This window comes from Salvelinus fontinalis, chromosome 26 (genome assembly GCF_029448725.1).
Source record: "Salvelinus fontinalis isolate EN_2023a chromosome 26, ASM2944872v1, whole genome shotgun sequence".
NCBI classification, from domain to species: domain Eukaryota; kingdom Metazoa; phylum Chordata; class Actinopteri; order Salmoniformes; family Salmonidae; genus Salvelinus; species Salvelinus fontinalis.
This window is the reverse complement of record NC_074690.1, coordinates 10101932-10129574: the sequence shown is the minus strand read 5'-3', so window position 1 is coordinate 10129574 and position 27643 is coordinate 10101932. Positions and strand designations below refer to the sequence as shown.

The 27643-nt window shown below is 43.6% G+C and overlaps 1 protein-coding gene and 1 long non-coding RNA gene across 2 annotated transcripts in view; one reads left to right on the top strand and one right to left on the bottom strand.

Annotated features, from left to right (window-relative positions):
* Nucleotides 1-1078: 1078 nt before the first annotated feature.
* Nucleotides 1079-27643, top strand: part of LOC129823623 (mucin-2-like) — a 65101-nt gene continuing 38536 nt past the window's right edge. Inside the window, exon 1 of the mRNA XM_055882480.1 lies at nucleotides 1079-2223. Within this exon, the coding sequence (XP_055738455.1) occupies nucleotides 1777-2223 (447 nt within the window). The 5' untranslated portion in view covers nucleotides 1079-1776. The remainder of the gene's footprint in view (nucleotides 2224-27643) is intronic.
* Nucleotides 4224-4606, bottom strand: LOC129823625 (uncharacterized). Its single transcript, XR_008754660.1, has 2 exons — nucleotides 4518-4606; nucleotides 4224-4383 (listed from the first exon to the last, which is right to left on the bottom strand). It is a non-coding gene; the product is annotated as an uncharacterized LOC129823625 (long non-coding RNA).

Genomic DNA, 27643 nt, shown 5'->3' with positions numbered 1-27643 from the left:
GGCGTATGGCCTTCTAAACGTCTCCTACACACATTACAATGGGGACCTTTGTTGCTATCTAGTGCCAAAGCCTAGTAATGGTGAGAGCAGTACGAGCAATAGTAATGGTGTATTTTTGTGGAGACTCACTCCGTCATGGTTCGTTGGCCAAAGCCTATGGGGAAATGTATGTTTTTTGGGGGGGATTTGATTGAAGCCCAAAATAAGGTATGTGGCAAACAGAGGTTTAGGAAATCTTATACGTTTTGTTCTATGAGATCATTTTCATCAGTTAACGTCACTTTTTTGAATTTTGAACAATGTATGTAATCAAAACATGCACATAAAGCACATAAAAGACTCATAATTCATAAAGGTCATGTTAACTGACTAATATTACCTCTTAGGGGAAAAAAAGTATGATCTCCTAAGCCTGTGTTAACCTCCGACCTTATTTTCAGCGTTTATCCCCATTCATTTACCCAATAGGAACGGCCGAGCGAAACAGAGGTAACTCATTTCCGTGTTTTAGGACTACAAAAGACCTCTATTATGTTGTGGTGGGCATTCTGGGTCTTTTCTGTGAGCCGAATCATTTGGCTCCATTCGCCTAAAATAGGCCTTCATTTTGCTCCCAAACCGCTCTTCCTTCAGTAGACTATTCTTAAAGAAATGGCAATCTCGAATTTAAAGTATAAAAGGTTGCCGACCATGATGTCACATCGTGAGGTAAATACATGTTTACCTGACCAAATTATTAGATGGCCTGCAAAAAATAGATTTGTTTTTAAGGTAGCCTACTGAAATAATTTGTGCAGACCAGAATGACGCTCTCCTCACTATTTTTCCTGAGCTGAGGAATTTACAACCAATGTTTTTTATATAGACTAATTTATCTGCGGATAATCGATATCTGGAGCTCAAAAAGAAATAGTAACAATATGCAAATCGGAAGCCAAATGAAAGGCTCTTTCACAGATGCGATTCTGTTCCCGACGTTCACCAAAAACAGCTGTTAAAAAAGTGACGTTCTTCGCAAACGACCACTAGTCTATTATTATGCACCCTGTAGGTGTATGCGACGGACAAGGGTGGAGGGTTGCTCAAAGTTCCGCCTATCTTATACTGCAAACAGAATCCGTGCTACTCCACCGCTGTGTAAATGATTTAAAAAGCATCAACTTTCGATTTGGCGGATGACTTGACAGGGAAGAGGGAATAGGCTTGTGTTTACAAGAAGTCAGAGCTCAATGAGTGTACTGTACTCTGTAATTACATTTGCAACCTTGTACATGTGACTATTTAACTCTAAACGCTATAGGCTACTCTAAAGGACTGTATTTGGGCAGGTGTATTACCTGTAAGTGCAACCGTGTAAGGGGCAAGGTTGTATTCCCTGCCTTTGTTTACTACTTTTTCCGGCACAGTTCACACAGATAGGTTGATCAAATTCTATGCAAATGAGATGTATCCAGCAGATGGGAAATACTGGTGATTAAAAACTTCCCTCGCCACATGTTGTCGCGCTTGTCTGTTCTAATATTGGACATTTTCTAGCCTGCATTTAAACCTGCTTACAGTCGGCCAAATAAGCGCTCTTCCTTCATTGATAATAGTGCGCGGAGTCCACCTAAACAGGATCACAGGGAGTGAGCAGCTTCCTGGTCATAAAGAAGTGTGTCTTGCTTCAATTTCAGTGATTGCCTACGTACCGCAGTCACCACCAGAGCGGGGTTATTGACGCAGTGTGGAGTCTCCCAGCAGCATTACCAACTCGGCTGCACTACAGACGCATCCATGAGCAAAACCGCGATGGCCGTGGTACAGCTAGATACCGAAGACCATCAATCGGAGAACGGCTTTGTGTCCCTCGAAACAGAGTCGCCGGGATTGCTCACACGCATTGACAGTTGTGTCTTGCCTTTTCTTGGGGGATTTGGGAAGTACCAGAGACAGCTAATCGTGCTGACATGGATTCCGGCGTTGTTTATTGGATTCAGCCAGTACTCTGATGAATTCCTTCTTGCCCAACCAAACAACACATGTGTTCCGCCTATGGCAAACACGACTAATTTGACTAGAAGTCCTTTATTTCATGGTGCAAATAATAGTTTTCCGCGAACAGCGGCGTACGTTTATACCAATGGCACCCACAATTATACGGCTAGGCATCTGCAACATTGTATGTGCAAAGAGTGGACGTTTGAGCTGCATACCGGACTCATTCAGAATGTGGTTACCAAGGTAAGTTTCGTGGCCTGACATTGAACAATTAGGACTACATTTCCATAGTTTATATAATGTCATGTACATTCCTCCCTCTTTTCAGATGAGGTACATTGGGCCAATTGATTCATAGTAGGCTATCAGCATATTGTGGCGGGTTTCCCACAGCCATAAGTAAAGGCTGTTACCAGACAAGGGATTTTGTTGTTTTCACATTGTTTTATTGTAGGACTATAGACCTATTTCATGTGTTGTGGTCTCATAATATAATATTGTTTTGATACAGACCAGCACCTGGCTTAACCGTCACACCTTCATACGAGTCAAAACATATGGCTGGTTCATGCATTGCAGCCTCCAATATCCTACTGTCGCAACAAGCCCAGGAAAGGATTTTTCCACAATGGGCTATCCCCGTATAATAATATATCCCCGTATAATAAAATTAGCTGTTGCACTGAGTGCAACAGCTAATTAATAACCTGTTCACGGGGCTAAGAATAATAATGGTCAATAACTAGCACTATGTGGGCAGTTGTGTGATCTTAATTTTAACATGCCAACAGTATTCTTAAACGAGATTGCATGACATTACTCTCGGAGCAGCTGACGAGGTGTGAGCTATAGTGGAGAGATCTCTGACCACGGCGGAATGTGCCTGTGGTCATAAAGACCCAGACCAAAGTGATACTCGAGCTTTGATTTAGAGCAAAGGGCATGTACTGTCATGCTCATTAGTGCTCCTCCGCGCGCGCCTCCCGAGAATAACGATTTTGCTATTGTCACCTGGCATATATCTAATTTAACACGCCAACACTAGTCTGGCTTTCTGAATTTATATCTGAAAAGTATACACTAAACTACTGTATCAAGGACTGTAGTCATCAGGTAATGGAATTTCTGCCGTTCCATTTTATTTTTTGTTGTTGATAGTTCAGATTAGGGCTGGGCGATATGGCCCAAATATAATATCATGGAATTTAAAAAAAAGCAAGGTAGGACGGTATTTTCAGTTTTTGAATAATGAAAGGTCTACATTTGCTTTGAGTAGTTAGTGATCCTAGGGTGGTAACACATACATTCTAAGTGATTTCAATGAGTCTTTCTCCATTCTGATTGTTTTATACTGTTCAATTCAACTTCAACAAAAACAAATATCAGCACTTATCATTTCTGCAGTTCCTGCACCCAGTTGTCATACTTGATTAAAGTAAAGATACGCTAATAAAAATTGACTCAAGTTAAAGTGAGTCACCCAGTAAAATACTACTTGAGTAAAAGTCTAAAAGTATTTTGTTTAAAATATACTTAAGTTTCAAAAGTAAATGTAATTTATAAAATGTACATAAGTATCAAAAGTGAAACTTTAAATAATTTTAAATTCCTTATATCAAGCAAACCAGATGGCATCATTTTTGTTAATATTTTTTTTATATATACGGATATCCAGGGGCACACTCCAACACTCAGACATAATTTACAAACAAAGCATTTGTGTTTAGTGAGACCTCCACATCAGAGGCAGTAGATGACCAGGGATGTTCTCTTGACAAGTGTGTGAATTGAACCATTTTCCTGTGCTGCTAAGCATTCGAAATGTAACGAGTACTTTTAGGTGCCAGGGGAAATGTATGGAGTAAAAAGTACATTTTCAGGAATGTAGTAAAGTAAAAGTTGTCAAAAATAGTAAAGTACAGATACCAAAATAAATGACTTAAGTAGTACTTGAAAGTATTTTTACTTAAGTACTTTACACCACTGCTCAATTGAGATAATTTCCCCACTGCCACGTAGGGCTGCACGATATGGGCAATTAATCTAGGAATTATTTTTAACCAAATGTTACAAATGCGATTTGACTTGCAAATTAGAGAAAAACAGTTGGAATCGTGGAAATATATACATTTATTAGCTATTAGCATTAGTGGCTATTAGCATCTCAGAAGATTTAGGGCAACTTGCTAAGAAAAGACAAACTAGCTGTTTGCTTATGTAAGAAACACAAACTAATACTGTCATTATAGAACGCTAGTGGATTTATATTAATAAGCAAAGTGAAAAAAGCATCGTTATCAACATTGTTACATGTGCTTCATTGACCAGGCAGACTGAACGCAAGTGTCTCGTGGTTGAGGAACATGAAATGCGCTCCTTGAGTGACAGGGGGCGTGGCTAGGTCTCTGGAAAGTGGTACGGAGAGAGATGACTCAAGTAGCGAAGTAAACTATAAAAATTGACATTACACATGGCGTATCACATTTAACAAACCAAACATTCAAATACCGGTATAGAAGGTAAAGTAAAACCCATACCGGTCCCTGCATCAATACCGGTATATCATAAAATATGGTATACCGCTTAGTTCATTTGCTGTTGTAGTTCAGTTCCTCTGCCTCTGGTGTTTATCGATCCAGACAGGCCTAGATCTAAGCCTCCAGCACCGAAACTGTCATCCATGACTCCGGAACTTCCTGTTTGGAGTATTGCAACACTTCTCACTGGTATCCCCACCAAACTCACCAAAAGACTTCAACTGAACTCTGCTGCCAGAATCCTCACCCGCATCAGGTCAACCGAACACATCACACCAATCCTAATCAATCTACTCTGGCTCCCTGTGCAATCCCGTATTAACTTTAAGACTCTCCTCCCCTACAAAACTGTCCACAACCTGGCACCCACCTACCTCTGACCTCCTCCCAGTTTATGCCTCCCACTACCTCCACTCCTCCTCTGCTGGTCTCCTTGTCACCCCCCTCTCCAACATGGGTGCTCGGCCTTTCAGCTGAAAGGCACCCAGGTTCTGGAATGCACTCCCCCACACACATACAACATGTAGAGACAGTCATCTCATTCAACATCCTCATAAGAACACACCTCTTCAAGGATGTTGATAACATTAAGCCTATAGCAGGGGTAGGCAACCCTGTTCATAGAGTGCTGTAGACTGCGTGAATTTGTTCCAACTAGTCACCACACCTGACCAACAGAGCTAAGGGTTGCCTACCCCTAGCCTATAGTTTAGGATTGATTCTGCCCCCCCCCCCCCCTGCTGTGTCTTTTCTGTATACCTATGTGTAGCCCCAGCCCACACCCTTACACTAAACCCAGTCTGTAACCTATTCCCAACCCCCTAAACCTAAACCCTTACCCTCTAGTCTAAACTGTATCCTATTCCCAACCCCCTAAACCTAAACCCTTACCCTCTAGTCTAAACTGTAACCTATTCCCAACCCCCTAAACCTAAACCCTTACCCTCTAGTCTAAACTGTAACCTATTCCCAACCCCCTAAACCTAAACCCTTACCCTCTAGTCTAAACTGTATCCTCTACCCAACCCCTCTTTTTATCTGTCCTGTTTTGTCTGGTCCATTAATTTTAAATTGCACTTGATTTGATGTTCTTATGTATTAACTGCACTTGATTTTGTAAGTCGCTCTGGATAAGAGCGTCTGCTAAATGACTTAAATGTAAATGTAATGTAGCCCTACTTTTAATATAAGATGTCATTGAGTGCCCTGGAAGGTGCCCACCAAATAAAATTTATTTATTTCTTATTATTATTATATAATAGGCTTAGATATACCTTTCTAACCCAAATAGTGACAAAGAACATGATTTTGGACTTTCAAAATAGACCTCATAAGGCCTATGAGGCCAAAAGGGTGTCTTTCTGTGAGAAGATATTGAGAAATTATTTGGCATTCTTCTCATGGACCCCTAGCGGTATAAAAGTACATCCATAGCAGAGATGCCAGTCATGTGGCCATTTCTGTCGTTTTTGGAGGGCTGCACATCAGCAACAAAACTACGACTGTAGGCCAATGTTGGACACCCTCTAATTGTTTGTTGGAAAAAGTGTAACTACAAAGCCCCAGTGATTCCTTTTTGATGTGTAGTAAGTTCTACATAGATAAACTAAACATTCTCTGGACTGAGTTAATGATTTATATTTTTATCAAAAAGGTTGGTAACTGAACTTTAAGGTCACGTATTTCTACATTCTAAATGCTATGTCCTGTGTCCCTGTCATTTGTGTTTTATGTGAGTCAAAGGTGTGTGTGTGTACACCTGTCGATAGCAAACTTTAAAAAAAAGTAGCTTAGTATATCCATCTCCATGGGGGAAGGGAAGGAAGGGGCAGTAGTGTTTGATAGGTTTCTGTTGAAGGTAGACATTCGTAATCAAACACTGTACTTCAAATACACCCGTTTACCCACAGATGCGTCATCCAGTCCAGTGTTTCTCAACTCAAGTCCATAAGTACACATTTTTGTTGTTGCCCCGGGGACAAACAGACCCAATTCAACTCATTACATGCTTAATGATTAGTTCACATGTTGAATCAGGTGTGCTTGTTGAGGCTTACAAAAACAATGTACTGTTGGTACTTGAGGACTGGAGTTGGGAAACACTGTAGTCTGCTCTATATTGACCTAGACCTGACATTTTGCTTCTCAAAGGCATAAGAGGACCAGCTTGATAAAGAGGCTGGGTTTAAAGCCTCTCAGTACTATACAAAGTGGTTGTACCTATGGCTGTTGCAGTGACCGTATTACCGCCACACCGGTGGTCACGAGTCATGAAGGCAGTCAAACTCCACATGACCGTTTAGTCACTGTAATAAGACTTCTCCAAGCTCTGATGCTGCTGCTGGTAATTAGTAGCCTACCAAACTTGATCACTGCCTGGTACTCAGCACTCTGACATCAATGCAATTGCATTTGAAAATAAATTCGAACACTTCATGAGAGCCCATGAACTCATGTTGTGCAACATTTCTATAGGCTATGCAATTGCGGAAGGAAACCGAGTTGATGGCCGCTATTAAAAAGAGGATCCCATCAGCTTTCTATAGGCCTACTATATTTATTTATCAACTTTCCTAATATTAAGCACATTGCTTATATTTACAACAGGAGAATAGCTTACCTGGCTGGCATGAAAATGAACCATGGGGAAAGCGTCCTCCATTCGCTATTTAAGTGCATAGATTACATGAATTTGTCCCGCTGCCCATTTCGATACAGGTGCATGATAATGGTCCATTCTACATCTAAACAAATGTCACACATATATTCTTTAGTATATGTAAAGACAAGATTAAATCACAAATAGTCTGATCGGTGCCAACATTAGCCTATCACTTGTGAGTTATATATTATCACTTGAATGATGCCCTGCATAAGAAACAATGCAGTTTTTTTTGGGTGATTTAAAAAATAATCAGTCACACACCTCATGTTGCCTAGCCCATAGGTCTATATGTTTTAATACGGTTTGTTTAACTAAAGTGGCCAAATTTAATTCTTAAAATTAAGCATAATAATCTGCTTTACAAGGGGTGTAGAGTCTAACTGGTATATATAAGCAGTGCGTGAGTTTCAAGTTTGAGGAAGATCATTTTTCACCATAAATGCACCTTTATAATAAAAGCTGTACATTTATAATTGCATTTCCGGTCACTTTTGATAATGGTGTTTTCAACTAATGGAACATTCAAACTTATAGCCTACTACCATGTGCGCAATGCTGCGCTTATAATGTGAAGAAATAGCCTAATAGTTGATCAACATTTTAAGTGAAATGTTCTGATCTATATTAATTTGGGATCTACCGCATCCCACAATATGTTTGGAATATTTATTTCTCACACAGAATAGAGTAGGTTGGCTTTTGTACTGTGGGGGATACATTGACACAAGCTAGTGCTTTTTCTGTTCGTTAGGCCTACTCGTCTTGTTGGCTGACGAAAAGTAAATGTGGACAGTTCTTCCAATCTCTTCAACTATGTACCTCGGAATTGGATAAGGACGCCTGCAGTTGCGTCCCCAATGAGTCTGTCTTCACTTGTAGCCTGTGAGAAAGATTCCATCGCGTGACGGAGAGCCATGCGTGTAAGAGACACTTCGGAATTCGCAGCACACTCCGGGAGGGCACAATGCAGAACTCCGGATCGCAAAAGGCATGGAATTTTTTTAGGGTGCATTATGGCCACAAAGGGGATGCCGCTGTGAAATTTGAGGCATTATCAAGTGCTTGTCAAATTGTGAATTAGAGACCATTTGAGTGTGTATAGCCTGCGCAAAAAAACAAAGCAGAGCTCGTGCCTTTCAAGCGACTTTTCAAATCCTCATTAGTCTCATCATGCATCCTTAGAATGTATTAAAAATCAAAAACATATAGCCCAATGTTTGTAGAACAACAAGTTACATTAACTATAAACTAAGCATATGTGAGTACCTATTTTTTTTGTTAACCGCTCAATACAATATGCGCACTCCCTCAAATTGTTTGGAGAAAATATTTATATTTATTCAGCTTTGTTCAATTCTTCTTCATACTATAAAACAATGCCACAGAATTCTAAGCAAATCTTGTCTGCTAAATGAACTAGTGTAGCCCACAGCCATATGGCATAGCCAGATCAGGATAAGCATAAGGACAAGCATAAGGACAACTCAGAGTATGCTATTCTTTTCTTCTGAAATAGACAACATGTTCTTCAAATCATGCTTCTTTAGACCTGTCTGAAATAAATAATGGATTTATTGTGCCCAGTGTGATATGACTACGAGCAACCGCACGCTCTCCACATTCTCGGACATCTTAAAATCACAGATAATGTCCCCTGTTTAAATGAGCAGCAGATAAAAATGCAGCACCCTTGCATGCACAGCGTTTCATTCCACAACAAGCCAAGGGAGACTTTGAGACACCACATTTTACTGTGGTGTCTCAAGGGAGGCTGATGGGGAATGCCTGTATGCTAAGAGGACAGCAGGCTGTCTGCATAGCTTTTTGATACCACTTTGATTGGTAGAGTTGGTATTGAAACTTTTTAAAGCATCGCTAAGTCATTAATTACATGGCTATTGCTAAGATCTTTTACCAAAGTAATTACAGCTTTACTACACAGGTATAACAGCAGCGAAACGTAGTATTACCACAATATTAAAGTCCCAGTGCAGTCAAAAACATGATTTCCCTGTTTTTTGCAAAATATGGAGGAATATTGTGAAAATTATGATAATGCCCTTTTAGTGTAAGAGCTGTTTGAAAAACCGCCTGAAATTTCAGCCTGTTTTGGCTTGCATGTGGACATCACCAGAAGGTAAATTATTTAATAGACAATTAAGAAAGCACATTCCAAACCTCTCAGACAATAAATAACAGCTAGTTTTCCGCTCGCCACTCAGAATTCTTGTTTGGGAAATTGCTCTTTGCTAAGAAGCCATTTTTGATGACAAACATTTTTTGAAAACAATCACAGTAAGGTACTTAATTGTGGCCTATACATTATTTGATATTGAGATACAAATGTCTGCATTGGACTTTTCTTTTTTACAATATCTAACAAAATGTTGCATCATTCCATATCCTCTCTTGGACTAAGTAGTATAGCTACTGATATTTGTGTTGGTTTTCCTGTTGACACTGGCACCAGGGCAAGGCAGTTCTTGACACGGCCGAGCAGTTGGTGACAAAAACTAGAAGTGTCCTTTTTCCCAAGCAAGCATTCCACAAATCAACAAGGTCGTCCCCAGAAGGAATTGATTCTCAGGCTAATGGACGAATCCAATCCCACTAAAGGACTTCATTATAAGCCCACTCCCTTTCCCTAGACTCTTAGTCCGACATGCGATAACCAGGAAGTGACACACACAATGACATAAAGTGATGACACCGCAGTCCTTGGTGTGTTTAGATTACATAGGCATAACGGCACATGATTCCGTCTGTTGAAATTCTGTGTCTCCCTATCCTTCAGGAGTGGAGCAGAGTGCCAACGCCATGGAAAGGTGGTGTCGTTTTCCTGTCACAATGTACCGGAACACACCGTTAACGTCTTATCTCAAACTGTTAACGCTTTCTAAGAGAAATCAAAGGAATTACTTTCGCTACGTCTCTTGGAGTAGGCCTTGGCATAGCATAGCAATACAGTAAGAGGATATCTCCTTGAATAGTAATAGTACAACATAGTAATAATGCAATGAGAGCTTTGGCTATATCGTCTTTAAATATTAATAGTAGAGCAACAGAATGGATTTCCACGGTAGCGTCTCCTTGAATAGTCATGGCATAGTAACTGTGCTCCTCAGTGCAACTCTCCCCTCATAGCTATGTTCAGAGAAGGATTTGATAACGCTAGGCTCAGAGGAGGAGCGGATGGGGGATCCAGACTGGCTGGTGTGGATGTGGAGGCCCATCCTAATTGAGACCTTGGGCTCCTCGGGGACTCGGTTAATTGGACTGAGCTGAATAAAATAAAACGAGCTTGGATCATTACAGAGGGTCTTGCACTCTCCCTGCTTAATCTCACGCTGCTCATATACTCTACATGACATTCAGAGGGCAGCAGCATCACACAGCCAGGAGTAGAGCCATAAAACTCACATCACATTCTATCTAGACCAATGGTCGCCCACCGGTCAATCACGATAGACTGGTCTATCTTCAAGACATTCCTAGTTGATCACCAGACATTTATGTAGAAAAGCCAACGATAAAGGCTTGTGCTCCGCCTATCGGGCGGCCTGGGAGATCTGTGCGTCTATTGCACTGGTCAATCGGATAGCTCAAATCACAGGTTCCTACAGAGCTTCCACGTCCCTGGCCACAGCAAAGGTTGATAGGTTACTAGCCTACGTAAGATTTAATACATTTAAAAATCCTGACCAGAGATAGACTGTCAAAGAATACAGCAAAGAGCTGCTGTTTTTATGAGTTCAAGTTCGTTTAAGTTTTTATTCAGCACTGTCAACACTGTTTTCATTCAACACTATTACAAAACATAAAACGCGCTTCTCCGCACTTCCGCTCGCGCTGCAATAAATAAGTAGCCAAGTGTATCGATAGCCCTGCGTTTTTATTATTATTAGCACCTCGTCAAGTGTATTTTAATATCGAGGAATATTTAACTTTCTCTGGTCATGGGAACAATGTGAATTTGTGCATGAGGTAAATGCGCTGCGATTTGAGCTTCGTCATCAGGTGTAAGACGGTGTCCCCCCTCTGTCAGTTTCATGGAGGAAAGGAAAGAGTGAGCAGGGACCGTGAGAGGCGGACAATAAGGGGATACTTCTAATAAATATCCAGCTAACAATACATACAACCAGCTTTTAGAGCTAGCTAACTAGCCATGCATCCCGCCAGCTAGCTAATGATAGCTAGCCAGCATACTAGCCATGCATTCAGAAGCTAGCTAGCTTACCTAACAGATATGCAATAAAATATGCTCTTACCCAGAACTGCATCCATTTCTTTAAAGTACGGGCAGTACTGGGGGTTTGAGCAATTTTTTTGTTGTGCTTAATGCTCTGTCGATACTTTCTTTTCAGATAGTTGATTTGTTTACAGTACTTCGCTGCGTCGCCAAATGTTGACTTTACGGCTGGACATTCCTCACACACCTGCTTAAATATTTCTTCCCAAACCAGTTGTCTTGAAAGCACCATGACCATCAGAAGCAGGTAACATCAGTCCAGTAAAACAAAACAAGCTAGTTATTTCAATTCATCCTCTGCAGTTCCTTGCAAATGCTACACTAACTGATTTATTTTGTTATTTTGTTATCAAAGCAAGAGTTTTTAAATATAATATGGTCTGAGAATAACAACATTGGCAGGCCAGGCATATAGCCAATATGCTGTGATCATGAATTAAGCCTACTGCCCAAACCCCATTTCTACAGAACTGTTTTATTAAGTTCATGTTTTTTTAAGTCATGTAAAAAATAAAATCTGAGGGTTAGATCTCAGCTTGCTTTTTGACTGTGATAATGATCTTGACTTAGAAAATGTTGGTGGCCACTGATCTAGACTATACTGACTAAAACCCCCAGTGTGTTCAAGGAATGTTGTGGTTGTCCATATTAATTGCAGAGTTAGTGGTTGGAGAAGGCAGAGAAGGGGGAACAGCACTTCTTAAAATGTAGCTGTAGAAGTATCTAGGTGGGACTGTTGTATTGTGGTGCAAGAAAATGTTAATTTCTCTAGCATAAGTCATCGTTTTAGAGAATTTGGCAGTACGTCCAACCGGCCTCACATCCGCAGACCACGTGTATGGCGGCGTGTGGGCAAGTGATTTGCTGATGTAAACAGAGTGCCCCATGGTGACGGTGGGGTTATGGTATGGATAGGCATTAGCTACAGACAACAAACGCAATTTCATTTGATCAGTGGCAATTTGAATGCACAGAGATACTGTGATGAGATCCTGAGGGCCATTGAGCATGTTTGTGATGCTCTGTATGTCAGCCTGTTCCATTTCCTGCCAATATCCAGCAGTTTAGCACAGCCATTGAAGAGAAGTGAGACAACATTCCACAGGCCACAATCAACAGCCTGATCAACTCTATGCGATGGAGATGTTGTGCTACATGAGGCAATTGGTGATTACACCAGATACTGACTGGGTTTCTGTTCCACGCCCCTACTTTTTTTTTTAAAGGTATTTGTGACCAACAGAGGCATATCTGTATTCCAAGTCGTGAAATCCATTGATTACGGCCTAATTTATTTATTTAAGTTGACTTATTTCCTTATATTAACTGTAACTTAGTAAAATCTTTGAAATTGTTGTTTCGTTTTTATATTTTTGTTTAGTACAACAACATGCAGTAATTCCTCATTTAAATAAGACATTTTAGAATATAAAGCTCCCCAAGCTTGCACCCCTATTCTCTCATACACGTTACCTGTTATGTGTATATGTCCAAGCAGATATCTTTTTTGTTTTTTACGAAAGTCTGTATTCTTTACCTGTAGAAAAAGATGAACTGTATGTCATGACACCTCACTTTCATACAAGTACGGCGAGATAAGGTTTGCACCCAATTCCACTGTAGTGATAGAGTAGCAGGACTGGATAATGGCCCCCACAATGCCCTGTGAGTGAATACAGGAACACCTAGCCTTAGAGATTCTCTATCTTCCATATACTGGCCTGCCCTGTCTTATCCACAGACCCAGGATCAGGGTGGAACAGCAGGAGACCGACACATCTGTTTGGATAGACGCACGCACACACGTCAGGTGGGAGGAAAACGGGCCTGCCTGTGGCACTGAAAGATAAAGCTTTGTACAGGCATTGTATGTGTGTGCTGGCGGGAGTTAGATTCTGATAAGAGGTGTTTTTGAGCAGAGAAGCAGTAAACATGCAACTAAATATGTGACCCGGCTCAACCTTTGGCCCTGGTCACAGTGGTTTTAGGATTCATTGATGTAATGCAAGGATCAGAGGGAAGTAGCTAATCACGCCCATTCTCTCAACCCCTCTGCAGGATGACAAACAGTGAGATTTATTTTTAAAAACAACATTGAATTATATGGTTCATCAGCTATATTACTGGAACTGGATAGACTGGAGCACTTTGTGTATAAGAGACAGAGAGAAGGAGCTATGAGAGTCAGGCAGTACAGTAATCGTTCACTGCATGCTGACACGCTACAAGGACAAAAGCCTCTCGTTTCACCCACTATCCGCCCAATAATATTGTCTAGTCTCTCTCTCCACACAGTACAAGGTGACTCATACCCAATATGCTATTACCTTACAGTGTACACACACCCAAACTGAAGAATGTCTTCTGATCCTTGATGTGTTTGAGTATGTCTGTGTGTACACTTTCGGGATACGGTGAGAGGTGTCGTCATGCTTCCTGCAGAACTCAAAGACAACTCTTTAGTTTGATCTGATCAAGTCTCTCTCTCTCAGAAAGTGGTCTGATGGACACTGGTACCATTTTTCACTGTGTGCTCTGTCATGGAAACACACACACAGCAGGCCTTCATAAGGAGATTGTAGTGTGGTGGAAGACTGTTGTCCTTCCGCTGTCACTGAGCGTTCCACTGTTCTCCAAGGCTAAAACCATTCATTTCAGTAGCGGAATAATGGTACTTTTCTTCAGACTGTTCATTTATTTGTGCCCCCGAGAGAAAAGGTGCCCCATTTATTCCCATGAATGTTAACAGTAGAGACTTGACCTGAGTTGGTTTTTGAATGGATGTCACCATTGTCTGCTCAGCATGTAAATTGTATGTCCCAGACAGTCCCGTTGAACACTTCTGTAATTTGTTTAACTTTTGTGTAACTTGAGAATTGATTCTGGTATGATATTTATCTGGGATATATCATCAAAACCTTCACATAATAGCTCTAGAATATGGCATTTCTAACCTAGGGAATTTCACAATGAGTTGAATATTAATTATCAAAATGATCTCACTGATGGTACGGTTGTGGGTTTATATTTTTGGATGTTCTTTCTATGACAGATGTGCCGGTAATGGAATGTCTTTGACGTCTCTCTCTCTCTCTGTCACTCACACCTCCACCTACTCTCCTACTCTCCCTGATCCCAGAGATGAAAGAATCCTTCTGAACTTATACTGTTAATTAGGAAAGAAAACTGATAACCAAGGTGAGTTTGTTGCTAGGTGGTAACTATGCATCATGTCTTTACTCCAGTCCCGGCCAGGCATATAATTTCTTGCTCTTTCCAATCCTCATTCACTGTCAAGCATTTGATTACCTCCCCCACCTCCCTCGTTCTACTCCCTCCCTCCCTCTCTTTAGTTAGACATGTACTGTACATGTAGCTGTAGTTGGTGCATAGCAGTGCCAGTCCGAATCACTGATGCAGAGTGACCATTGGGGTTAAACGACAGACACAGCAGTGGGGTTTATACAGGGAGGCTCCTGTCCCCCTCTGTCTCCTCCCTGAACTGGGGCTGTCACTCGGGGCCAGTGTTCAGGCCCTGATGCCCTCCCCTGCTGCCACACACAGACCCAGAGCACAAATAGGCCTTTTGTCCTTCCACTTGCCTGTCAAACTAATGGATTAATAAGGCATTGCCTTCTGTCTAAAACAGAGCCTTCAATTCAGCTCTCTGCAATGACCATTACAATAGTGTGTGAGTGAATGAGTGCACGAAAGGAAGCATGGTTAGGCTTTTTATCATGGTTAACATTTAAGATTAGCATGCTGTTCCTCTAACTAAGATGTGGTCAGGCTTCTTGCCCGGTCATCTCTTTCTTTGCTGATTTAATGGTTAAGGTTACTTTCAACCTTGAAGTCATCAACTGCTTTGAACCGCATTAATCGGTCATGCTTAGTCGGTCACCTCGACCGCGTGGTCTGGTTGGTCCCCATTCTGCATAGTCATGAGTTCTCCATATCCCATGGTCTTCTTCACAGTCCCAGCTCTGAAGCGCAAACGCACACGCCACACTTTCAACACGCTAGTTTGACACAGACCAAGACAGAGCAGACTTCCTTGGCTTTTTTATGTGGTATTGCGCAACATTATGTAACTTGTTTGCCTCCTGTCTTGGTCTTGATCCATAGTGACATTGATACTGAAGGTATGAATGACATGGCATGCATGTGTGTCTCATGATCACTGCATGGTGGCAATGAGTAATCCTCCAGAAGTTTCCACTCTGAACACAACAGGTCACTATGCCAGAGGTTATAAGAGGTTATACACCCTGATAGCCTAAAGACATTGAGTTTCAAAGGAGAAGTGCAAACCCAGTCCCCATTTCATATCCATTGTTATATTCCTTCCTCATAATATTTGTATGCACAGAGGGGGCTCCAGACCAGAGTACCAGGAACCTAGTAACCGTCCCCAATAGCCTGCTTCTCAGTTCATTCACTGCTGCATTGGACTCAAATTGTCGGGTGATAGTGGAATGGATAAGTCAAAAGGATTTGGGGTGAAATTATCATCAGTTTTCTCAAGTGGGTTTATTCATCTACTTTATGTACTGTACACATACAGTACTTGTACAGGAGCTATGACTCAGTACACGATTTGATTTATTAGACATGATGTACAACTATCTACTTCAATGTTATGTGAGATTTGTTCAAAGTTGATTTGTTCTGTTCATGTACGTATGTATGCACCTACTATATCTATAAATACAATGCTAATGTAAATCATCTAGAGTGTAACAGTATGCTTTGCATTCTGGGAATCCCACTGTTGCTGGGGTAGTGGACTATAGTACACAGCCGGAGGGAGAGCACACAGACAGAGGGTATATGTAATTATAGCCTACACACAGAGGGAGATCTAGGCGCTGGAAGAGGAAATGCTGCATAATAGGCTATAGTACATTTACATGGCTGAACAATTTTAATGGAGGCTTTAAAGCAACGTTTCTGTATTTTGCTGAGTCTCTCTGGTTAAGGCAGTGTTAGCAAAGTGAGAGTTTGGTTAGGGGAAACTGGATTGCGATCAGGGGTTTTGTTTCCCATTTCAAATCCCTATAGCAAGGTAGCTAATGTGTTTGGTCCCAATACTGTCTGACAAATAATGTATGTGCTTCATTTAGTTATTGGATGTATTGAGTAACACACTCTGTGCAGAAAATCCTCCTTCTAGTAATAGTCAGGGTTGTTTATTATTTTGAGGTGCAATGCCTGCTAGAGGGCGGATGGGCTGCCCACTGCTCTTACACCATAACTGAAGAGTGCATAATTGACTGCAAACTCTGGACACTTCTCCTAACATGGTGGGGTGCTAGTGAGTCAATGCGGGAAAAAAAGTATAATTATACTTTCACTTTTACTTCCTCCACTTCCACCATTATCAACACTAGTACTAACAATTCAATGCTGTGTGTGTGTGTGTGTGTGGCAATAAATGAGTGACTTGTGTATGTGTCCTGCTGCATCATTGTCCCTGTGATCGGGGACCCGGGGCGATTGTCTCTAGTTTAAATCTGCACCTTTCTGAGTTCACCGACCAACAGGTGGCACTCTTTTTTTTTCATGGTCATTCGAGACGGATTAGAGACGATTACCCCTGCCTGCCTTGCTGAGGCTCAAAGGCAACACCACCACTTCAGGTGACTGCCACTCCAGGAGCTGAACCAAGTGACACCTCTGCTTCTCATCAGTGCTGATTACTCGCACCTCATCACCCCAGTCCAGCTTGTTCGATCATGTATTGCAGACAGTCCTGTAGCTGTTAAGACAAAGCTAGGCTGGTTAGTCTAGGGACTCACGGGTCTGCCTTCGCGGGTCTGCTCACCGGCATACTGATTCGAGACGGATTAGAGACGATTAACCCGGAGAAAAGTACCAGCAGGGGCAAGTCACCGTCCTGTCAGCTCCCCAGCAAACTCTTGGTCTTGGATCAGGGCGGTCCTGACCAGAGTTATGCAAGCACACACCGGCGAGAAGAGGATGGCGGGAATGACAGCGGCCTGCTCAGGAGGCTCACCTACCTGGAGAGATCTTTTGACGTGCTCATTGAAGCTTTCGACTGGCCCAATCCTTAGTCACAGGCCTCAGGCAACCAAGGTCTCCTGGAGACGCTGAAGGAGTTGGAGAAGCTTACTCTTACCACCCGGATGCAGCCGCTGTGGCTTCCACGTACCCACCTCAGCAGCTAGTACAGCCCCTGAGCCAGCAGCTGCCAAAGCAGAGATGGCCAGCACAACCCCTGAGCCGGTAGCTGTATCTAGGTGCTACCGCCTACACGTGCCCACCATTTTTGCTCTCTTCAAGATGGCCCTCGAAAACCTGTTGCTCCCAGATGAGGAAGCTTTGCTCAAGTTCCACCACTTTCTCGACCACCTCAAGCTGCCTGATCCCCGTATCATGGCCATCTCGCTCCATGACCCAGTGCCACCGCTGCCGTGGCAGACCTTGAGCAGCAAATGGGGCCATCCACATTACCTTGCCCTGGAGATCTGTCATCATGAAGTTGCAAGACATCCGGCCAGGGGACACAAGGCTTCTGTCAGTTCTCTTTTCGCATCCAGACCTTAGTGAGCATGCACTGTTCACTCGGGCCCAGGGGTAATCGAGTCCTGTGGCTCCAAAGTTGAGTGTCTTCTGGGGAAGCAGTGAATACCGGGCCCACTTCAGGCACATGCATGCATGCATGCATGCATACATACATACATACATACAGCCTCTTCAATCTCTCTTTCGTGTCGTCTGAGATCCCCAAAGATTGGAAAGCAGCTGCGGTTATCCCCCTCTTCAAAGGGGGGGACACCCTTGACCCTAACTGCTACAGACCTATATCTATCCTACCCTGCCTTTCTAAGGTCTTCGAAAGCCAAGTCAACAAACAGATTACCGACCATTTCGAATCACACCACACCTTCTCCGCTATGCTATCTGGTTTCAGAGCTGGTCATGGGTGCACCTCAGCCACGCTCAAGGTCATAAACGATATCGTAACCGCCATCGATAGGAAACAATACTGTGCAGCCGTATTCATTGACCTGGCCAAGGCTTTTGACTCTGTCAATCACCACATCCTCATTGGCAGACTCGACAGCCTTGGTTTCTCTAATGATTTCTCTAATGATTGCCTCGCCTGGTTCACCAACTACTTCTCTGATAGAGTTCAGTGTGTCAAATCGGAGGGTCTGTTGTCCGGGCCTCTGGCAGTCTCTATGGGGGTGCCACAGGGGTTCAATTCTTGGACCGACTCTCTTCTCTGTTTACATCAATGATGTCGCTCTTGCTGCTGGTGATTCTCTGATCCACCTCTACGCAGACGACACTATTCTGTATACTTCTGGCCCTTCTTTTGACACTGTGTTAACAACCCTCCAGGCGAGCTTCAATGCCATACAACTCTCCTTCCGTGGCCTCCAACTGCTCTTAAATACAAGTAAAACCAAATGCATGCTCTTCAACCGATCGCTGCCTGCTCCTGCCCGCCTGTCCAACATCACTACTTTGGACGGCTCTGACTTAGAATATGTGGACAACTACAAATACCTAGGTGTCTGGTTAGACTGTAAACTCTCCTTCCAGACCCACATCAAACATCTCCAATCCAAAGTCAAATCTAGAATTGGCTTCCTATTCCGCAACAAAGCATCCTTTACTCATGCTGCCAAACATACCCTAGTAAAACTGACCATCCTACCAATCCTCGACTTCGGTGATGTCATTTACAAAATAGCCTCCAAAACCCTACTCAATAAATTGGATGCAGTCTATCACAGTGCCATCCGTTTTGTCACCAAAGCCCCATATACTACCCACCACTGCGACCTGTACACTCTCGTTGGCTGGCCCTCGCTTCATACTCGTCGCCAAACCCACTGGTTCCAGGTCATCTACAAGACCCTGCTAGGTAAAGTCCCCCCTTATCTCAGCTCGCTGGTCACCATAGCAGCACCTACCTGTAGCACGCGCTCCAGCAGGTATATCTCTCTAGTCACCCCCAAAACCAATTCTTCCTTTGGACGCCTCTCCTTCCAGTTCTCTGCTGCCAATGACTGGAACGAACTACAAAAATCTCTGAAACTGGAAACACCTATCTCCCTCACTAGCTTTAAGCACCAGCTGTCAGAGCAGCTCATAGATTACTGCACCTGTACATAACCCATCTACAATTTAGCCCAAACAACTACCTCCTTACCTACTGTATTTATTTATTAATTTATTTTGCTCCTTTGCACCCCATTATTTCTGTCTCTACTTTGCACTTTCTTCCAATGCAAACCAACCATTCCAGTGTTTTTTTTTGTTTTTATTTTACTTGCTGTGTTGTACTCACTTCGCCTCCATGGCCTTTTTATATTTTTATTTATTTATACATATATCTGTTTGCCTTCACCTCCCTTATCTCACCTCACTTGCTCATATTGTATATAGACTTATTTTTTTTCACTGTATTATTGACTATATGTTTGTTTTTACTCCATGTGTAACTATGTGTTGTTGTATGTGTCGAACTGCTTTGCTTTATCTTGGCCAGGTCGCAATTGTAAATGAGAACGTGTTCTCAATTTGCCTACCTGGTTAAATAAAGGTTAAATAAAAAAATAAAAAAACAGACATACATGCTCCCCATACCCTTTTGTACCTAACACAATGGCTGAAGATGGAAGCAGAGTGCCAGAGCCACGACAGAGCATCCAGTGCCCTTACACAATGGGACAAGCCTGCAGCCTTTGAGCAGAAACGCTCCGGTGCCGCTATACTATGGGGCAACAAAGACACCTGCACAGGAACTACCACTTACACAGCCCACAGCAGAGGCCAACGCATATTGCCCCTGTGCAAAATCAGGGACCACTACCTCATCAGGTGTTAGATTCAACTCAATGACTGTCGAGCAGAGCCTCAAGTGGCTGAAGGACAAGAGCCACTGTCGGCGGTGCAGCCAAGCTCACCGTGAGGCTTGGTGTGACTTCAGGAGACTGATATCGGTGGTGGATAGCACCTCGTTGTACCCCATTTAAGTGCACACGTAGAAGTGTAGGTTCAAATATCCCGACACCTCTTCATATCCAGCGGTTGTTCAGATGAGTCAGGTGAGCTCGTCAGGCCGGACACTGCTCAAAGTGTTCAAGGTTCTCCTGCAAAACAAGGACGGGAACCTTGGAGACCTATGAAGTGTTGGAAGACGGGGTTGGAATGCACAATGCCGTTCCCTGAAGCCTCAAGCTTGGTCATGACTGGGAGGAAGAGTCCATCACCGTCTGGACAGTGCAACAAGATGAGAGCTCCCTACAAGGCTCATCTCTCAGCTTCAGGTGCCGTCCCTTGGAGGGACCCAGGAGGGCCTTCTCAAGGCCCCTCTGCATCAGACACACATTCAATGCAAAGGAGCTAAGCCTGGCAAACCTATCCCGTCATGCCCTGCTAAGGCTCAAAGGCAACACCACCACCACCAGACGAGATTCCCCACAGCAAATGCAGCAAATGCCCCCTGCTGTGCTCACAGGGCACTTATCCAGGCAATGGACACCAGCCTGCAATCATCCTGATCACACAGGGCGGCGCAGTGTTTCTAGAGACAATCAAATTGTATTTGTCACATGCCCCGAATACAACCGGTGTAGACCTAACCATGAAATGCTTACTTACAATCCCTTAGCCAACAATGCAGTTTTAAGAAAATATTTAACAAATAAACTAAAGTAACACAAAATAACAATAACCAGGCTTTATACAGGGGGTACCGAGTCAGTGTGCGGGGGTACATGTTAGTTGAGGTAATTTGTACATGTAGGTAGGAGTGAAGTGACTATGCATAGATAATTAACAGCCAGAAGCAGCAGTGTAAAAACAAAGGGGGTGGGGGGTCGGGGTCAATGCAAATAGTCTGGGTGGCCATTTTATTAATTGTTAAGCAGTCTTATGGCTTGGGGATAGAAGCTATTAAGGAGCCTTTTGGACCTAGACTTGGCGCTCCGGTACCGCTTTGTTGTGCGGTAGCAGAGAATAGTCTATAGCTGTGTTTGAATACACATACTAACATACTGTATACTACCTACTTAATGAGTATATACTATTAGTTAATTTTAGTATACTGTAATTGAACAGTATGCTTTCAGTTGAGCGTACTAGCTCTTCGCCTGTCTAACATAAGTTAATGCTGTTGCATTGCAACCTTTTGCTAGCTAGTTTATTTCTCCCCAATTTCGTGATATCCAATTGGTAGTTAGTCTTGTCTCATCGCTGCAACTCCCGTACGGACTTGGGAGAGGTGAAAGTCGAGAGCCGTGTGTCCTCCGAAACACAACCCAACCCAACCGCACTGCTTCTTGAAACAATGCCCACTTAACCCGGAAAGCCAGCTGCACCAATGTGTCGGAGGAAACACCGTGTCCGCATGCACTGTGCCCGGCCCGCCACAGGAGTCGCTAGTGCGCAGTGGGACAAGGACATCCCTGCTGGCCAAACCCTCTCCTAACTCGGACGACGCTGGGCCAATTGTGTGCCGCCCCATTGGTCTCCCGGTCGCGGCCGACTGTGACAGAGCCTGTATTCGAAGCCAGAATTTTTATTGGCACAGCTAGCACTGATGCAGTGCCTTAGACCTCCACTCGGGAGGCCCCTTGCTAGCTAGTTAGCTTGACATATTATTAGTTAGACATCTTACGACTTCGGGTGTGATCTTAAATTCAATCTGGAATGCCAGAGTGCGCTCGTAAATTCAGAGCGTTGTCAGATTGTCCGTTTTTTTTTAATTCAGTGTTTCGCTCTTGGAGTGCACACAGACTGCTCGGGCCGAGGAGTAGGGCTGATTTAAGCGTTCTGCCCATACAACGGCAGTCAAGCACCCAAGGTAGCTTGCTAGCTACTTCCAGACACAAATGAGACCACTGACCATTTTACTCGCCTTAGCAGAGCTACTTCCGGCGCCGACAGAGATGGGGGACCTCGCTTCGCATTCCTAGGAAACTATGCATTTTTTTTTTTTTTTTTTTTTTTTTTTACATGTTATTTATTACATTGGTACCCCAGGTAATCTTAGGTCTTATTACATACAGTCGGGAGGAACTACTAGATATAAGAGCAACGTCAACTCACCACATTACGACCAGGAATACGACTTTCCCGAAGCGGTTCCTGTGTTTTGCCCACCACCTGGGACAATGGATCGGATCCCAGCCGGCGAACCAATACAACGACGCCGTAAAAGGGGCAGACGAAGCGGTCTTCTGGTCAGGCTCCGGAGACGGGCACATCGCGCACCGCTCCCGAGCATACTACTCGCAAATGTCCAGTCTCTTGACCTCAAGGTTGATGAAATCTGAGCAAGGGTAGCATTCCAGAGAGACATCAGAGACTGTAACGTTCTTTGCTTCACGGAAACATGGCTCACTCGAGACACGCTATCGGAGTCGGTACAGCCAGCTGGTTTCTTCACGCATCGCGCAGACAGAAACAAACATCTTTCTGGTAAGAAGAGGGGCGGGGGGTATGCCTTATGGTTAATGAGACGTGGTGTGACCATAACAGCATACAGGAACTCAAGTCCTTCTGTTCACCTGACTTAGAATTCCTCACAATCAAATGTCGACCGCATTATCTACCAAGAGAATTCCCTTCGATTATAATCACAGCCGAATATATTCACCCCCCAAGCAGACACATCGATGGCCCTGAACTAACTTTATTTGACTCTATGTAAACTGGAAACCACATAATCCTGAGGCTGCATTCATTGTAGCTGGGGATTTTAACAAGGCTAATCTGAAAACAAGACTCCCTAAATTCTATCAGCATACCGATTGCGCTACCAGGGCTGGTAAAACCCTGGATCATTGTTATTCTAACTTCCGCGACGCATATAAGGCCCTCCCCCGCCCTCCTTTCGGAAAAGCTGACCACGACTCCATTTTGTTGCTTCCAGCTTATAGACCGAAACTAAAACAGGAAGCTCCCGCTCTCAGGTCTGTTCAACGCTGGTTCGACCATTCTGATTCCACGCTTCAAGATTGCTTCGATCACGTGGATTTGGATATGTTCCGCATTGCGTCAAACAACAACATTGACGAATACGCTGATTCGGTGAGCGAGTACATTAGCAAGTGCATTGGCGATGTCGTACCCACATCAACTATTAAAACATTCCCCAACCAGAAACCGTGGATTGATGGCAGCATTCGGGGGAAACTGAAAGCGGGAACCACTGCTTTTAACCAGGGCAAGGTGACTGGAAACATGACTGAATACAAACAGTGTATGTATTCAATCAATCAAAAAAGCTAAGCATCAGTATAGAGACAAAGTAGAGTCGCAATTCAACGGCTCAGACACGAGGTATGTGGCAGGGTCTACAGTCAATCACGGATTACAAAAAGAAAACCAGCCCCGTCGCGGACCAGGATGTCTTTCTCCCAGACAGACGAAACAACTTCTTTGCTCACTTTGAGGACAATACAGTGCCACTGACACGGCCCGTTACCAAAACCTGTGCACTCTCCTTCACTGCAGCCGACGTGAGTAAAACATTTAAACGTGTTAACCCTCGCAATGCTGCAGGCCCAGACGGCATCCCCAGAGCATGCGCAGACCAGCTGGCTGGTGTGTTTACGGACATATTCAATCAATCCTTATCCCAGTCTGCTGTTCCCACATGCTTCAAGAGGGCCACCATTGTTCCTGTTCCCAAGAAAGCTAAGGTAACTGAGCTAAACGACTACCGCCCCGTAGCACTCACTTCCGTCATCATGAAGTGCTTTGAGAGACTAGTCAAGGACCATATCACCTCCAACCTACCTGACACCCTAGACCCATTCCAATTTCCTTACCACCCCAATAGGTCCACAAACGACGCAACCACACTGCACACTGCCCTAACCCATCTGGACAAGCGGAATACCTATGTGAGAATGCTGTTCATCGACTACAGCTCAGCATTTAACACCATTGTACCCTCCAAACTCGTCATCAAGCTCGTGACCCTGGGTCTCGACCCCGCCCTGTGCAACTGGGTACTGGACTTCCTGACGGGCCGCCCCTAGGTGGTGAGGGTAAGTAACAACATCTCCACCCCGCTGATCCTCAACACTGGGGCCTCACAAGGGTTTCTGAGCCCTGTCCTGTACTCCCTGTTCACCCACGACTGCGTGGCCATGCACGCCTCCAACTCAATCATCAAGTTTGCAGACGACACTACAGTGGTAGGCTTGATTACCAACACCGACGAGACGGCCTACAGGGAGGAGGTGAGGGCCCTCGAGTGTGGTGTCAGGAAAATAACCTCACACTCAACGTCAACAAAGGAGATGATCGTGGACTTCAGGGAGCAGCCCCCTATCCCCATCGACGGGACAGTAGTGGAGAGGGTGGAAAGTTTTAAGTTCCTCGGCGTACACATCACGGACAAACTGAATTGGTCCACCCACACAGACAGCGTGGTGAAGAAGGCGCAGCAGTGCCTCTTCAACCTCAGGAGGCTGAAGAAATTCGGCTTGTCACCAAAAGCACTCACTAACTTTTACAGATGCACAATCGAGAGCATCCTGTCAGGCTGTATCATCGCCTGGTACGCCCACAACAGGCTGTATCATCGCCTGCTCCGCCCACAACCGTAAGGCTCTCCAGAGGGTAGTGAGGTCTGCACAATGCATCACCGGGGGCAAACTACCTGCCATCCAGGACACCTACATCACCCAATGTCACAGGAAGGTCATAAAGATCATCAAGGACAACAACCACCCGAGCCACTGCCTGTTCACCCCGCAATCATCCAGAAGGCGAGGTCAGTGCAGGTGCATCAAAGCAGGGACCGAGAGACTGAAAAACAGCTTCTATCTCAAGGCCATCAGACTGTTAAACAGCCACCACTAACATTGAGTGGCTGCTGCCATACATGTAAAAAATGTATCACTAGCCACTTTAAACAATGCCACTTAATATAATGTTTACATACCCTACATTACTCATCTCATATGTATATACTGTACTCAATACCATCTACTGCATCTTGCCTATGCCGTTCTGTACCATCACTCATTCATATATCTTTATGTACATATTCTTCATCCCTTTACACTTGTGTGTATAAGGTAGCTGTTGTGAAATTGTTAGGTTAGATTACTCGTTGGTTATTACTGCATTGTCGGAACTAGAAGCACAAGCATTTCGCTACACTCGCATTAACATCTGCTAACCATGTGTGTGTGACAAATAAAATTTGATTTGGTTAGGCAGTTTTCATGTTTTCCAGAGTGTTGGTGACTAACTGTGCTGCTGGCAACAATTTAATTCGGTTTTTTTGCCGACGTTTACTGACACTGGCCATATTCAACAGGTGTTCAGCGCTTTTAAATTCTTTATTCTGCGCTGTGGTACACTCAAACGAGAGTGCTCCGAAATCGGAGTAAATAGCCAGAGCGAATTTATGAAAGCACCTGAATGTCCATTGAGAAGGCACAATGACTATACCAATAAAATTTGGGTAGGTAGTGAGCTTATAGTTAATATACTGGCAAGTTTGATGTTTAAGTAGCCAACTAACATTAGGGAGCTAGCTACAACATACCAGTACATACTGCTATACTGATACGCTATGTGGTTCGCTATGTGGTCCCGTGTGGCTCAGTTGGTAGAGCATGGCGCTTGCAACGCCAGGGTTGTGGGTTCATTCCCCACGGGGGGACCAGGATGAATATGTATGAACTTTCCAATTTGTAAGTCGCTCTGGATAAGAGCGTCTGCTAAATGACTTAAATGTAATGTTAAATGTTCGTAAGGACATTGTAGCTAACAAATTGTTAGTCCATTTAACATGTAAGGTAACTTATTTGAAAAGTCATTACTTTATTACATTGCTCAACATTTTCATAGCATTTCTCATAATTAGTTAAAGCAATGAATTTGTATCCGCTCTCATTGTACTTCGACTGCATATTTTCTGCCATTTTCTTCAAATCTGGAAACAATGTGAAGCCATGTCCTTTCATGAAGAATTGAATTATGGTTCTAAACTACAGAATTAGTGTCCTTTGCGTGTATGCTTCTTATTTTGGCGAATTTAGTACGACATTCGGAAACTTTTGTCATACTAACTATAGCTATACTATGACCAATAAACATACTATGTACTAAATCACGTCACAGATACTGCTGTTAGTATGAGTATTCGAACAAATCTTATGACTTGGGTGACTGGAGTCTTTGACTATTTTTTTGGAGGCCTTCCTCTGACACCATCTAGTATAGAGGTCCTGGATGGCAGGAAGCTTGGCCACAGTGATGTACTGGGCTGTACTCACTACCCTCTGTAGCGCCTTACGGTAGTTTGCCATACCAGGCGGTGATGCAACCGATCAGGATGCTCTCGATGGTGCAGCTGTAGAACTGTTTGAGGATCTGGGGATCCATGCCAAACATTTTCAGTCACCTGAGGTGGAATAGGCATTGTCATGCCCTCTTCACGACTGTCTTGGTGTGTTTGGACCATTTGAAGCTTGTTGGTGATGTGGACACCAAGGAACTTGAAGCTCTCAAACCCGCTCCACTACAGCCCTGTCTGTGAATGGGAGTGTGTTCGGCCCTTCATTTCCTGTAGTCCACAATCATCTTCTTTGTCTTCTCAAGTGACAATGGTGGATTTACTGTGTCAGAATTAAAAACTTGGGGTAGCTGGAGAAAATCCTCCTAGTCGTCCCTTTTGCCTTCTGGTAGGCCTTTGTAAATCATTGTAAATAATAATTTGTTCTTAACTGACTTAACTAATTTAAATAAAGGTAAAATACAAAATTAATAGTCAGGACTTGTTTATTATTTTGTGTTGTAAGGCCTGCTGGAGGGAGGATCGGCTGCCCTCTGCTCTAAGAACATGCTAGGACATTTCTCCCAACTGTTGACCCAGCCCACCTGATCCCAGGTCAATGGGCGAGTGAGGCAGGGACAATTACAAAAACATAGTTCCACCCTAACGGGTCTTAGTTCTTCCAAGAGAGATGTGGATACCTTCAGTCAAGTGGAGTACACTTTAGCAGAAGAGTGCATACTGGACTGCAAACTTCTCCTAACATGGGTGGGGTGCTAGTGCATCAATGCAACAAAAAATATAAACTTCCACCATTATCAACACTAGTACTAACAATTCAATGCTGTGTGTTTGTGGCAATAAATGAATGACTTGAGTATGTCTCCTGCTGCGTCATTGCCCCTGTGACCGGGGACCCGAGGCGATTG